Source organism: Eriocheir sinensis, chromosome 56 (genome assembly GCF_024679095.1).
Source record: "Eriocheir sinensis breed Jianghai 21 chromosome 56, ASM2467909v1, whole genome shotgun sequence".
NCBI classification, from domain to species: Eukaryota; Metazoa; Arthropoda; class Malacostraca; order Decapoda; family Varunidae; genus Eriocheir; species Eriocheir sinensis.
In genome coordinates this window covers 10,837,252-10,852,285 of record NC_066564.1, presented here as the reverse complement: position 1 = coordinate 10,852,285, position 15,034 = coordinate 10,837,252, and the positions used below count along the sequence as shown (strand labels likewise).

Below are 15,034 nucleotides of genomic sequence, written 5' to 3'. Positions count from 1 at the left end.
CACCCTTGCCCTGGGCGGGGGAGTGATGCTTAAGCGATGGTTGATGCCAGACGGGCGAATACGGTTTTGGCAGACTGTTGTTCAGAAGGTCATGCGGGTGAGGCTGATGCAGGAAGCCCACGACAACATCACCAGTGGACACTTGGGCTTGAAGAAGACGCTCGGCAGACTGCAGCAGCGATTTTACTGGGCAGGGTTGCGCCAGGACGTGGAGGAGTGGTGCCGGGCTTGTGACACCTGCAGCGCCAAGAAGGGTCCCGGACGTAGAAGCAGGGCCTCTCTGCAGCTGTATCAGGTGGGGGCTCCCATGGAGCGGATGGCAGTTGACATCGTTGGACCACTCCCGACAACAGCTGCAGGCAACTGTTTTATCTGTGTTGCCATGGACTACTTCATGAAGTGGCCTGAAGCGTACGCCCTGCCCAACCACGAAGCCACCACCATCGCCGAAGTGCTGGTCGAGCAGTTCTTCTCGAGATTCGGCGTTCCGGGAGAGCTCCATTCCGACCAGGGCCGCAAGTTTGAGGCAGGAGTATTTCAAGAGTGCTGCAAGCTTCTGGGCTCAAGGAAGACTAGGACTACACCTATGCGGCCGCAGTCGGACGGGATGGTAGAACGGATCAACCGCACCCTTGCTCAGGAGCTTGCAACGTTCTGTAGGGATGGCCAGACTGAGTGGGACAGGAAGTTCCCGCTTCTGCTGATGGCCTATCGCTCCGCAGAGCACAAGGCCACCTCATACACGCCTGCCCGCTTCATGCTGGGGAGGGAAATCCGCCTCCCTGTGGACCTCGTCACTGGTCATCCGCCGGATGAGGAATTACCTACAGTAAGAACAACATACGCCATGGCCTTACAAGAACGATTAGCAGACTCACCACCAAGTGCGGGAGAACCTGCACTTCGCCGCTGAGGCAATGAGACGCCACTACGACCGTGGCTCCAGAGTCACTGGTCACGCAGAGGGTGATCAGGTGTGGCTCCACAACCCAAGGAGGAGGAAGGGTCTCTTGCCCAAGCTCCAGAGTCCTTGGGAGGGCCCCTACATTGTCGTCGAACGGGTATCTGAGGTGACTTACCGGATTCGCCGTGGGACATGCGGCCGGCCAAAGGTGGTGCATGTGGACCAATTGTGGCGCTACCACGCCCCAGGGCGGTACACCTGGGGTCCGGAGCAGGAGGCAGACGACACCTCGTCCGAACATGGAGATGACGACATCATGACCCTACCGGACCACACACTGGGAGCGGACTGCGATGCTGAGAGGGAGGACGTGTCTCCATCTTCGGACGACGGCGATATGGCACCCAAGGCGGAAGAGGTCTCGATAGACAAGAGCCCACCTGTCGGAGGGGGGTCTGCGCCGCAGCCCCAGAGACAGAGGAGGATGCCTCGGAGATTCGACGACTTTCTCCTTGAGGAGGAGGATTAACCGTGAATGTAAAACTAGTGTGTGGTTGCACTGTGTAAATGTGTCTTTGCTTGTTTAATATTGGCGTGGCGAGGGCGCCACTTCTTTCACAGGAGGGGGCAGTGTTACGCGGACACGAGTGAACCCGCACCCGAATGGTGGTTCACGGGGACGAGCCGCCATGCTTCATCCTCCTCACTGACCTGCCACGTAGGCCTCAGCAAACCAGGGCCAAGCTGACGTCTCCACCGCCTGGCTGCCTCAGAGTCAGTCCACCCAGTGCCTCTGAGCTGGCCACACCGCTAAGCTACCTCTTCTACGCACGGTTCTGCAGTTCCCAGGGCCCATTGGATTACGCTGAGCGCCCTGAGGAACGAAGGACGCCAGCACAGCAGCCCCACGAGCGGATGGGGACGGTAGGCGCCCTGACGGAGCTGCAAGGTGCTGAGAAGGCAGGGACTCACCAGTGTGTCTAGGCGTGTCGCCATTGTGGGGGAGCCAATAAACCAGCTACCCAAAACGTGTTTCCTCAGCCATTCCCGTTCTCTGCAGGCCCCGATCCCTTAGTTGTGGCGAAGCAGGCCCCAAGCGCCACCTTTACTCATATATATATATATATATATATATATATATATATATATATATATATATATATATATATATATATATATATATATATATATATATATATATATATATATATATATATATATATATATATATATATATATATATATATATATATATATATATATATATATATATATATATATATATATATATATATATATATATATATATATATATATATATATATATATATATATATATATATATATATATATATATATATATATATATATATATATATGGTGCAAGCTGGGTTTAATAGAGCACTAACTACTGTAAAATAATGAATAGTCAAAGAATAATATTGCTTTAAGTTATTTACTTTTCTTTTCTAAAAATCCGCTCAGTAGAAATGGTCATATTTCTAAGGGTTCCATGTCAATTAAACCCTATTCAACTCAACAGTGTGGGCCCGTGAGTTAAGTCCCGTGTGGGCTGAATCCCGTGTGGCTGAATCCGTGGCCTGAATCCCGTGTGGGCTGAATCCTGTGTGGGCTGAATTCAGTGGGCTGAATCCTGTGGGCTGAATTCAGTGGCTGAACTCGTGGGCTGAATTCAGTGGGCTGAATCCGTGTGGGCTGAATTCAGTGGGCTGAATCCTGTGGGCTGAATTCAGTGGGCTGAATCCGTGGGCTGAATTCAGTGGGCTGAATCCGTGGGCTGAATTCAGTGGCTGAATCCTGTGGGCTGAATTCAGTGGGCTGAATCTCGTGGGCTGAATTCAGTGGGCTGAATCCCGTGGGCTGAATTCAGTGGGCTGAACTCGTGGGCTGAATTCAGTGGGCTGAATCCGTGGGCTGAATTCAGTGGGCTGAATCCGATGTGGGCTGAATTCAGTGGGCTGAATCCGTGTGGGCTGAATTCAGTGGCTGAATCCGTGGGCTGAATTCCATGGGTTGAATCCCGTGTGGGCTGAATTCAGTGGGCTGAATCCCGTGTGGGCTGAATTCCATGGGTTGAATCCCGCGTGGGCTGAATTCCGTGGGCTGAACTCCGTGTGGGCTGAATTCCATGGGTTGAACTCGTGTGGGCTGAATTCAGTGGGCTGAATCGTGGGCTGAATTCAGTGGGCTGAATCCTGTGGGCTGAATTCCTTGGGCTGAATCCGTGGACTGAACCTCGTGGGCTGAATTCCGTGGGCTGAATCCCGTGTGGGCTGAATTCGGCTGAATCCTGTGGTCTGAACCCCGCGTGGGCTGAATTCAGTGGGCTGAATCCCGTGTGGGCTGAATTCAGTGGGCTGAATCCGCAGGCTGAATTCCTTGGGCTGAATCCGTGGACTGAACCCGCGTGGGCTGAATTCCGTGGGCTGAATCCTGGGCTGAATTCCATGGGTTGAATCCGTGTGGGCTGAATTCGTGGCTGAATCCCGTGTGGGCTGAATTCCGTGGGCTGAATCCCGTGTGGGCTGAATTCCGCGTGGGCTGAATCCCGTGTGGGCTGAATTCCGTGGGCTGAATCCCGTGTGGGCTGAATTCCGTGGGCTGAATCCTGCAGGGCTGAATTCCGTGGGCTGAATCCGTGTGGGCTGAATTCAGGCTGAATCCCGTGTGGGCTTAATTCGTGTGGGCTGAATTCCGTGGGCAGGATCCCGTGGGCTGAATCCCGTGTGGGCTGAATTCGGCTGAATCGTGTGGGCTGAATTCGTGTGGGCTGAATTCGTGGGCTGAATCCCATGGCTGAATACCAATGGAACCAACATTTGTGGCTAAAGAGTCAACCAAACGCATGGCTGGGGCAAGGCAAGCGCATAAGGACAGAGGCAGGTTAAGAAGGGAGGGCAGGAGGTGCGGGAACACCACTCTATCTTCAGCGGACATTTGAATAAAATTTATTTTTATTTTTTAACGAAAATTTTGACTTACGACCAGTTTGACTTAAAACCTGCCACAGTCCTGAACCCCGCAAAAACTTGAGGACTGCCTGTATTACATTTTCTTCCATACAAAACCTTAACCTATGTTACAGGTCTAATATTTTTTTGGTTATGTAACACAAAATTTGAAAAGTTACATTTTTAGGAAATTGCATTCAAACTCTTAGTGATTTATAAACAATATTATGTGCAAAATAAGCAAATTTTCAACAACTTATATGTTTGATGGAGAAATTTTGTTTAAATGGATATTCTGTAATACTTTTGGTGCACTGCTTGCTTGATTATAGAAAATGCTGGGACGGTCGGATTTTTGACCTTACGAACTGCTTGGTCCTTTTACTAGTACTGTCTCCTCATTCTCATTACAACATACGTATCTGTACTTTGCCTGGTTCCTAATCCATAATGCTTGCTTCCTGTCTCCCCATTCTCTAGTATGCATTTTTCTACATTTTGTCTCTGCACTAACCCTTGTCCCTAGATATTTAGTGAGGTACCATATTCTTGAACCATATGAGAGAAATGGTAGTGCATGCCAATTTTAACTTGGTTACATTTATATTTGTTTCCATTACTGGAGTCCATAAAGCTATTTACTTTAAGGCACTAGGAAATTTCCTGTACTTTATTTTGCCCAATGAAAATTTGATTTTTTGCTAATTTTAGATTTGACTTCTCTCCATTTATTTCCAAAACTTGAGGAATTACTGCATTATCAACAGAGTACACACCTGATTTTCTCCAGCTCTGTGCGTGAAGCATTGGCCTGGTCTACCTGGGGCTGAAGCTGGATCATCTGGTCATGGAGGTGTTCCTGGTCCACTAGCTTCTTCTCCACTCCCTTCAGCTTCTCTGGGATCCTGCTCACCTTCTCCTCCAGCTGGTCATGGGAGCAATGTTCAGCAAGATTATTATCTGCCTAGACTGTTGAAACTATGGGCACTGCCAGTCAATTTGTCCTCTAATCTTTTTATTGTTCTTGAGAGTAAAAATATTCTAAACAATGAAAATATCCACACATTTAATAGGGCCTGGAGGTGAAGTCACATGCTACCCTACAGAGAGGGTGAGGGAGGGGGGGCAGAGTCTCAGGAAACAAGCTGTCGCCTGGCTTCGACCAGTTATTCCTGCAAAATCTTAAGATCTCTGATGTGCTGTCCCTCTTATACTAGAAAATACAATTTATTTTTTTTTTTTTTTTTTTTTTTTTTTTACAGCAAAGGAGACAGTTCAAGGGCACAAAAAAGTAAACATTAATAAAAAAAGCCCGCTACTTGCTGCTCCTAAAAGAATCCAAAGAGGTGGCCGAAAGATAGGTCAGTTTCGGGAGGAGAGGTGTCCTGATACCCTCCTCTTGAAAGAGTTCAAGTCGTAGGCAGGAGGAAATACAGATGAAGGAAGAATGTTCCAGAGTTTACCAGCGTGAGGGATGAAAGAGTGAAGATGCTGGTTAACTCTTGCATAAGGGGTTTGGACAGTATAGGGATGAGCATGAGTAGAAAGTCGAGGTGCAGCGGGGCTTGAGGGGGGAGGCATGCAGTTAGCAAGTTCAGAAGAGCAGTCAGCGTGGAAATATCGATAGAAGATAGAAAGAGAGGCAACATTGCGGGAATTTAAGAGGTAGAAGACTATCAGTATGAGGAGAGCTGATGAGACGAAGAGCCTTTGCCTCCACTCTGTCCAGAAGAGCTGTGAGTGGAACCCCACACATGAGATGCATACTCCATACGAGGGCGGACAAGGCCCTGTATATGGACAGCAACTGTGTGGGGAGAAGAACTGGCGAGACGGTACAGAACGCCCAGCCTCGAGGAAGCTGATTTAGTAAGAGATGAGATATGAAGTTTCAGTTGAGATTTTGAGTTAAGGATAGACCGAGGATGTTTAGTGTTGAGGAAGGTGATAGCTGGGTGTTGTCAAAGAATAGGGGATAGTTGTTTGGAAGATTGTGTCGAGTGGATAGGTGGAGAAACTGTGTTTTTGAGGCGTTGAAGGACACCAGGTTCTTGCCCCAATTGGAAATAATAGTAAGGTCTGAGGTTGCTGCCTGCAGCCTCCAGCCTTGAGTCGTTAAGTTCCTGAAGGGTGGGTCTTCTATTAAAAGAAGTTGAATAATGCAGAGTGGAATCATCGGCGTAGGAATGGATAGGACAATTCGTTTTGGAAAGAAGATCATCAATGAACAACAGAAAAAGAGTGGGAGATAGAACAGAACCCTGTGGGACACCACTGTTAATAGATTTAGAGGAAGAACAGTGACCGTCTACCACGGCAGAAATAGAACGGTCAGAAAGGAAACTGGAGATGTTCAGCAAGATTATTATCTGCCTAGACTGTTGAAACTATGGGCACTGCCAGTCAATTTGTACTCTAATCTTTTTATTGTTCTTGAGATTAAAAATATTCTAAACAATGAAAATATCCACACATTTAATAGGGCCGGGAGGTGACCTCCCATGCTACCCTACAGAGAGGGTGAGGGCGGGGGGGCAGAGTCTCAGGAAACAAGCTGTTGCCTGGCTTCGACCAGTTATTCCTGCAAAATCTTAAGATCTCTGATGTGCTGTCCCTCTTATACTAGAAAATACAATTTATTTTTTTTTTTTTTTTTTTTTTTTTTACAGCAAAGGAGACAGTTCAAGGGCATACAAAAAGAAAACATTAATAAAAAAAAAGCCCGCTACTGCTGCTCCTAAAGAATCCAAAGAGGTGGCGAAAGATAGGTCAGTTTCGGGAGGAGAGGTGTCCTGATACCTCCTCTTGAAAGAGTTCAAGTAGGCAGGAGGAAATACAGATGAAGGAAGAATGTTCCAGAGTTTACCAGCGTGAGGGATGAAAGAGTGAAGATGCTGGTTAACTCTGCATAAGGGTTTGGACAGTATAGGGATGAGCATGAGTAGAAAGTCGAGTGCAGCGGGGGGAGGGGGGAGGCATGCAGTTAGCAAGTTCAGAAGAGCAGTCAGCGTGGAAATATCGATAGAAGATAGAAAGAGAGGCAACACAGCAGCGGAATGTAAGAGGTAGAAGACGATCAGTATGAGGAGCAGCGCGGCTGAGACGCAGAGCCTGTGCCTCCACTCTGTCCAGAAGAGCTGTGTGAGTGGAACCCCCACACACATGAGATGCATACTCCATACGAGGGCGGACAAGGCCCCTATATATGGACAGCAACTGTGTGGGGAGAAGAACTGGAGACGGTACAGAACGCCCAGCCTCGAGGAAGCTGATTTAGTAAGAGATGAGATGAAGTTTCCAGTTGAGATTTTGAGTTAAGGATAGACCGAGGATGTTTAGTGTTGAGGAAGGTGATAGCTGGGTGTTGTCAAAGAATAGGGATAGTTGTTTGGAAGATTGTGTCGAGTGGATAGGTGGAGAAACTGTGTTTTGAGGCGTTGAAGGACACCAGGTTCTGCCCCAATCGGAAATAATAGTAAGGTCTGAGGCTAAGCTGCCTGCAGCCTCCAGCCTTGAGTCGTTAAGTTCCTGAAGGGTGGGTCTTCTATTAAAAGAAGTTGAATAATGCAGAGTGGAATCATCGGCAGGGAATGGATAGGACAATTCGTTTTGGAAAGAAGATCATCAATGAACAACAGAAAAGAGGGAGATAGAACAGAACCCTGTGGGACACCACTGTTAATAGATTTAGGAAGAACAGTGACCGTCTACCACGGCAGAAATAGAACGGTCAGAAAGGAAACTGGAGATAAAGGTACAGAGAGAAGGATAGAAACCGGGAGGGTAGTTTAGAAAGCAAGATTTGTGCCAGACCCTATCAAAAGCTTTTGATATGTCCAGCTAATAGCAAAAGTTTCACCGAAACGGCTAAGAGAGGATGACCAAGAGTCAGTTAAGAAGGCTAGGAGATCACCAGTAGAACGCCCTTGCAGAACCCATACTGGCGATCAGATAGAAGGTCAGAAGTGGAAAGGTGCTTTTGAATCTTCCGTTAAGGATTGATTCAAAAGCTTTAGATAGACAAGAAAGTAAAGCAATAGGACGGTAGTTTGAGGGATTGGAGCGGTCACCCTTCTTAGGTACAGGCTGTATGAAGGCATACTTCCAGCAAGAAGGAAAGGTAGATGTTGACAGGCAGAGGCGAAAGAGTTTGACCAGGCAGGGTGACAGCACGGAGGCACAGTTTTTAAGGACAATAGGAGGCACTCCATCAGGTCCATAAGCCTTCTGAGGATTGAGGCCAGAGAGGGCATAGAAAACATCATTTTGAAGAATCTTTATAACAGGCATCAAGGAGTCAGAGGGGTGAGTAGGAGGAATATGCCCAGAATCGTCCAGAGTGGAGTATTTAGAAAAGTTTGAGAGAAGAGTTCAGCCTTAGAGATAGATGAGACGGCAGTGTTGCCAGGACTGAGGAGTGGAGGGAAAGATGAAGAAGTGAAGTTGGAGATGTTTTTGGCTAGATGCCAGAAGTCACGGGAAGAGTTAGAGAAAGCAAGGTTTTGACATTTTCTATTAATGAAAGAATTTTTGGTTAGTCGGAGAATAGATTTGGCACGATTTTGGGCAGAAATGTAAAGTTCATAATTAGCATTAGTTTGAAGCCTCTGGTACCTTTTGTGAGCTACCTCTCTATCATTGACAGCACGAGAACAAGCGTGATTAAACCAAGGCTTTTTAGCGTGAGGAGTAGAGAAAGAACGAGGAATGTATGCCTCCATTCCAGAGACAATCACCTCTGTGATGCGCTGAGCACACACAGAGGGGTCTCTATCCTGGAAGCAATAATCATTCCACGGGAAATCGGAAAAGTACATCCTCAGGTCGTCCCACCGAGCTGAAGCAAAATGCCAGAAGCATCGCTTCCTCGGTGGGTCCAGAGGGTGTACAGGAGCGATAGGACAGGATGCAGAAATAAGATTGTGATCGGAGGAGCCCAACGGAGAGAACAGTTTGACAGAATAAGCAGAAGGGTTTGAGGTAAGGAAGAGGTCTAGAATGTTGGGCCGATCTCCAAGACGGTCGGGAATACGTGTAGGGTGCTGGACCAACTGCTCTAGGTCGTTGAGGATAGCAAAGTTGTAGGCTTGTTCACCAGGATGGTCAGTGAAAGAGGATGAAAGCCAAAGCTGGTGAACATTGAAATCTCCTAGGATGGAGATTTCAGCGAAGGGAGAGTGGGTCAAGATGTGCTCCACTTTAGAATTCAAATAGTCAAAGAATTTTACATAGTTGGTAGAGTTAGGTGAATGCTGTGATTTACTGATTTTGTTACTGTTTTGGACACCATGACACCGTATGGAGCTATAACCCATGATTTTTTTTTTTTTTTTTTTTTTTTTTTTTAAGCCAAGCAGAATGCATTTATGGGGATGTGGTTGAAAGGTGAAGTAATTGGGCCGCTATTTTAGTGTAACATTCTTCAAGCATTTAAACTCTGGAGGTTACTGTATATCAAAGTAAGTTTAGTTCTTAAAAGCAGGCTAAATATGGCAAAACAAAGTCAATTTATGAAAAGTTCCAGTCTGCTTTTATTTTTTACTATTTCAAGTTTGCCCCCAAACTAGTGGATTCAGAACTAGCAACACTTTCAATCAATTATTGCTACAAACAAGGCCCCACTGTTCTCCAGAGTTGTAGAAATTTATATTTAAATGGCCCTGCTCTACTCCAACTCCCTTGTGGTGTCTTAATATTTTATGCAGGAATTAATCAGAGCCACTGGTCAGCACTGGATCAGCATTGCTTGGGTATGCACGTTTTTTAAACCACGGATATTTTGGATTGTCAGCTATTTTGGATAAGTCTTCCCCTAATTAGTTTGATTCCTGGAGGGTTTACTGTATGGCCAAAATTTACATTTGTAGAAATATTGCTTTCTAAAGATGACATTAACTGCAGCATCCTGAACAAGAATCTTAGGATGAAATATCTGGCTGAAGAAGACTTCCTTTTTATTTATTTTTCACCATGAAAAAAGAGGCTGCATTTAATAAGACAGTCCTAGTAAAATCGTTGCCTGAAATTCTCTCTTCACTTATAGATGGGAGCAAGTACATGTATTTTATATTCCCCAGCCTGTTCCACCAGGCAACAATTATAAGCCTTTTCCACTATTAGAGGCAGGCAGGATGCTTTGGTAAGCTCATTGCTGATTGGACAGCAACTCCAGGCAGCCTTCTCCAGTTGATCTTAACCCGGTAGCAGCGACGGGCCAAATTTGTGGCTTTACCATGTAGCAGCGACAGGCCAAATTTGTGGCTTTACCGTGTAGCAGCGACAGGCCAAATTTGTGGCTTTACCGTGTAGCAGCGACGGGCCAAATTTGTGGCTTTGCCGTGTAGCAGCGACGGGCCAAATTTGTGGCTTTACCATGTAGCAGCGACAGGCCAAATTTGTGCCATGATATAAACCCCCCAAAAAAGATGATACATAATCTGATCACAAATGCTTTGATATGTATTATGAAATGGTTTGTGAGAGGGGTGATTTTTTCTCATTTTTCTCGCTTAGAGGGACCATTAAGAAACATGATCCCCGCTGCTACCGGGTTAAGAAACTGGCCTTGACACACTACAAGCCTTAATGTTAATCCCTGCCCTCCCTGTAATTGAATTATGCAGACATGGTAAATGCTTAGATTATTTTCTTGAAGAAGGGATAGGGGACACTTGCATGCAAACTCGTTAAGTTAGCAAGACTGCTGCCCAAATTATGCTGACTTATGATGTTTTATTGTAGTATATGATTAAGAGTCTTTCTCTTGAAATAGTTCACCTACATCACAAGGTTATGATACTTTTGCCTCAGGAGTAAACCTTATTCATTAAAGAAGTAACATCAATGTAAAAATCCTCAGCTTGGCCTTCTAGAGCATCTACAAAAAGGGTTCATTTCACTCAATATTTAAGGAAAAAAACTAACCTCTTCGATGAGTAATGACACTTCATCTTTGGTGATAAAATCCCTGTGACACAAGGGACAGCAATCTTTCTGTCGAAGTTTCTCTTGAAATCTCTTCAGGACAGTGATGGAGCTCGCCAAGTCAGCTTTCTCACGCTGCAACAAAATTTAACTCTAAAAGAAAAGTAGTAAATTTGTTTTTTCATTACAGTGTAAGAGATATTCCATGAGGAAAAAAAAAAAGACAAAATGCAAGCATCATGTCATTACATATAATACAAGGCAGAGAGCATAGACAGAAAGCAAGATGTAATTTAGTTCAAGGTATTTTGATACTGTCCTCTTCAAAAGTCTGACTTGTTACAGGGAAATACAGATAATGGAAGAAATTTGCAGAGTTTATCACTGAAAGGAGCAAAAGAGCATGTATTCCGGTTGACTAATGCATTAGAAAGTTGCACAGCAGAGAGATGTGGTTGAAGTCAAGTGCAGCAAATCCACAGTTGCAGTTAACATATAGAACTTTATTAAAGGCTTTCATTCAAATCCAGATATACACAGCCTACCCAGCCTTCCCTTTCCTGTAACATGTCAAATGCTCTTGTACAGAAACTTGGTTACTTTGTGACACAAGGGGTCAAATTCACAGACTAGTACAGCAAGTTAGTAAGCTCCCAAACCAAACACAAAATACTACGAAAATTCCTTGTATAGTGTTTGGCGTTGATATAAAAAGGTAGAAATTTTAGGAAACACGGGAAATCTTTTTAGTGTCTGTATTGAGTAGAAAAAGCAGATCATTGTGTGTATATGTTTACTTTTTAGTGAAAACTATTAATGGTAATAATGTTCAGGGCAGTGTTGTCCAAACTGGGGTCCACGTGCCTCTGGGGGAACGCAGCATAGATCAAAGGGGTATGTTAAAAGACAATGAACACACACACACACACACACACACACACACACACACACACACACACACACAACCAGCTGCCGGCCTGTGTGGACGCGGTGCACGGAGCTCCGGGAGATTTTAACTTTTTAGGTTTTAGCTTTTTAGTTTTCTTTTAACTTTTAGACTTTTAACGTTTTTATCTATTTTACCCTGCTGGCGCTGGGAGGACGCGGGAGGACGGAGCCCCGAAGGATTATTTTAATTATTTTAACTTTTTGACTTCTTGACTTTTAACGTTTTAGCTTTTAATGTTTGCCTATTTTACCTTTAACCTGTGATATACGGGGGAGGGCATTACTGGCGCTGTCCCCGGAAAGAGGTTGGGAGGAGGAGAAAGTGATATATTAGTGGATACTGGAATATAAACATTGAGAACTGTACCGAGCCCGAGATGGATTTGTTTACGCCGCCATCACGTAAACAAGAACTGGCGGCTGATTTCTCTGCATTCGAGGAAAACAGTGAATTGCAAAATAGATTATTGCAGAGAAGAATGAAAGGGTTGGAGAGTGATTTTGAAGTGGTGATGAAGATGGTGAGTGAGTTGAGAAGGGAGAGAGAGGACAACAAGAGAAGGCTAAGTGATTTAGAAGCAGAAGTGAAGGAACTCAACATTCAGCTGATAAAATGCTCCGAGGGGATAAAGGAAAACGTGGATTCGGTGGAAAAGATGAATAAGGAGCGGAATAAGTGGGAGGAGAAGCGAAGGGATGAAAAAGTGGAAGTGGAGCAAAGAGTTAAGAATTTGGAACAGAAAGTTGATAATGGTGGAGAGATGGTGCAGAGTGGGAATGTACAGAGCTTTCAGGAGATTGTGGAGGAGCAGTTGGAGGAGAGGATGGCTGAGGTGGTGAAGGTAATCAAAGAAAATGAGGCACTGGCAAGAGGCACGGTGGAGAAAAAAGTGTCATTGTGTTCGGGGTCAAGGAGGAGAAGACCCCAAACAAATCTGTGAGGGAAAACAACTTGAAAGATATAGCGAGGAAGATCGTTCGGAGGGTACAAGAAGAGGGAAGTGACCTGGTGAAAGAAATAGATGACTGTCATAGGATTGGAAAATACAATGGAGAAAAAGATAGACCAATTAGGATAAGATTCAAGGCACAGAGCGAAGCAGAAGAGGCCCTGGCAGGAGCTTGGAAGCTAGCGGCAGAAGAAGACGCCAAAATGATGTGGCTGAGGAAAGATCTGACAAGAGAGAGACAAGTTGAATGAACTCAGAGGTGAGGTTCGTGAGTTAAATGAGAAGAGATCGGAAGAAGAGAAGGAGTTTTTTTGGAGAGTAATGGATATGAAAGTGAGGAAGTGGTTCATGGTGACGAGAGGAAGGAGAGAAAAATTCTAACAGGAAAGGAGGAAGGATGGAAAGTGTCATATACGAATATCAATGGAATAGTGTCATCATGGATAGAGTTTAACGACTATTTGAGAGACAGAGAACCTGATATTGTGGGGCTGACGGAAACTAAGTTGTGCGACTCGGTTGAGGTGGTGGGGATTGGAGAAGGTGCATACAATATATGGAGGAGAGACAGAAAGAGAAAACAGGGAGGAGGTGTGATGTTGATGGTAAGGAAAGGCACTAGGGTGGAGAAGGTGTGAGGGTGAAGGCTTGGCAGAGGTACTGAAAGTGAAAATTGTGGGTGCTGAAGGAAGAAGGAGGCAGTATGAAGTAGGGTGTGTGCCACCAAGAACCAATGCATGGAAGGGCCGAGAATATGAAGTAATGATACAAGACACAGTGAGTTGCCTGGATGGAATGTTGAGAGAGAGTGAGAGAATAATTTTAATGGGTGATTTTAATTGCAAAGAGGTAGAATGGCAGGACTGGCAAACACAGGGAACAGAAGAGTCGTGGGGAGGAAGACTCCAGCAACTGGCAATGGAACATGTGCTGAGGCAATGGATTAAGGAACATACTAGATCCGGGAAAGAAGGAGAGGCATCAACATTAGACCTGGTTTTTAGCAAGGAACCGGAAGTAATAGAAAATATTAAAATAGACTGCCCAATAGCTAAGAGTGACCATGCGATTGTGGAATTTGAAGTAAAAGAAAAGAGAACGATTGACCGAAAAGAGTATCATAGAATAGGGAGAAGAAATTACTCTAAGGCAGACTTTGTTAATATGAGAACTTTTTTTGAGAATGCAAATTGGAGTGGGCTGTACAAAGCCAGGAGTGTGCAAGACAAGTGGGAGGAGTTTTTAAAGCTATACAAAGAAGCCGAGAACAGATATGTCCCTAAGGTAACCAAAAAGGATGTTGGTAAAAAGGAGTGGTTTAACAAAAGATGCGAGGCAGCTAGAAAAAGAAAGGAGGAAGCCTGGAAGTGATGGAGGAGACGAAGAAGAATCAACGTGTGGAACAATTTCAAACAGGCAAGGAATGAATATACAAAGATTAGAAGAGAAGAAAAACGGAAATATGAAAAAGATATAATAGACAAATGCAAAGACCAACCTAAATTGTTTTATAGACATGTGAACGGCAAATTAAAGAATAGAGAAACAATCGATAAACTGAAAATGGATGGAACTACATAAGAAGACCCAGCAGAGATGGCAGAAGTGATGAACAACAGCTTTCATAGAGTCTTCACAAAAGAAGACTTATTTGTACAACCACCGGGCCAGGAAAGAGGAAGGGTTATGCAGGAGATACAGTTAACGGTGCAGGAGGTCAAGGAAAGCTTGAACAAGCTGGATGTAGGAAAGGCAACAGGGCCGGATGAAGTATCAGGGTGGATCCTGAAAGAATGTAGTGAGCAACTTGCAGAGAAACTGCACTCCATAATGAGTGCCTCCCTGAGTGAAGGAAGGGTACCACAGGATTGGAAGAGAGCAACCATAGTACCAATTTATAAAGGAGGAAAGAGAGAGGACCCATTAAATTACAGACCGGTATCACTCACTAGTGTGGTTGCGAAAATATGTGAGAGGCTAGTTAAAAACAGGTGGTCGGATTTTTTAGAAAGGGAGAGAATTATCTCGGATTGCCAGTTTGGATTCAGGAGAGGGAGATCGTGTGTCACCAACTTGTTATGTTATTACTCAAGGGTGACAGATTTAATACAAGAGAGAGAAGGCTGGGGGGATGGAGTGTACCTGGATTTCAAAAAGGCATTCGACAAAGTACCACACAGAAGACTAATTTGGAAAATTAAAAATAGGGGTGGAGTGGGTGATGGACTGATTAAGTGGCTGGAGGACTTCCTAACTAACAGGGAAATGAGGACAATAATCAGGGACAAGGCTTCCAACTGGTGCCCTGTGAGGAGTGGGGTCCCACAAGGTTCAGT

The 15,034-nt window shown here is 44.9% G+C and overlaps 1 protein-coding gene across 3 annotated transcripts in view; it reads right to left on the bottom strand.

Moving 5' to 3' along the window:
- The window catches only part of LOC126984303 (DNA repair protein RAD50-like), a 175,944-nt gene that overhangs the window by 92,568 nt on the left and 68,342 nt on the right, over window positions 1–15,034 (bottom strand). The window contains exons 15-16 of one of the 3 annotated variants that reach the window (XM_050837928.1): window positions 10,801–10,935; window positions 4,653–4,801 (exon numbers count right to left, since the gene is read on the bottom strand). The exons of 1 other annotated variant lie outside the window; for it this stretch is intronic. In XM_050837928.1, the coding sequence (XP_050693885.1) occupies window positions 4,653–4,801; window positions 10,801–10,935 (284 nt within the window). The remainder of the gene's footprint in view (window positions 1–4,652; window positions 4,802–10,800; window positions 10,936–15,034) is intronic. One more of the 3 variants, XM_050837929.1, reaches the window with a different exon arrangement.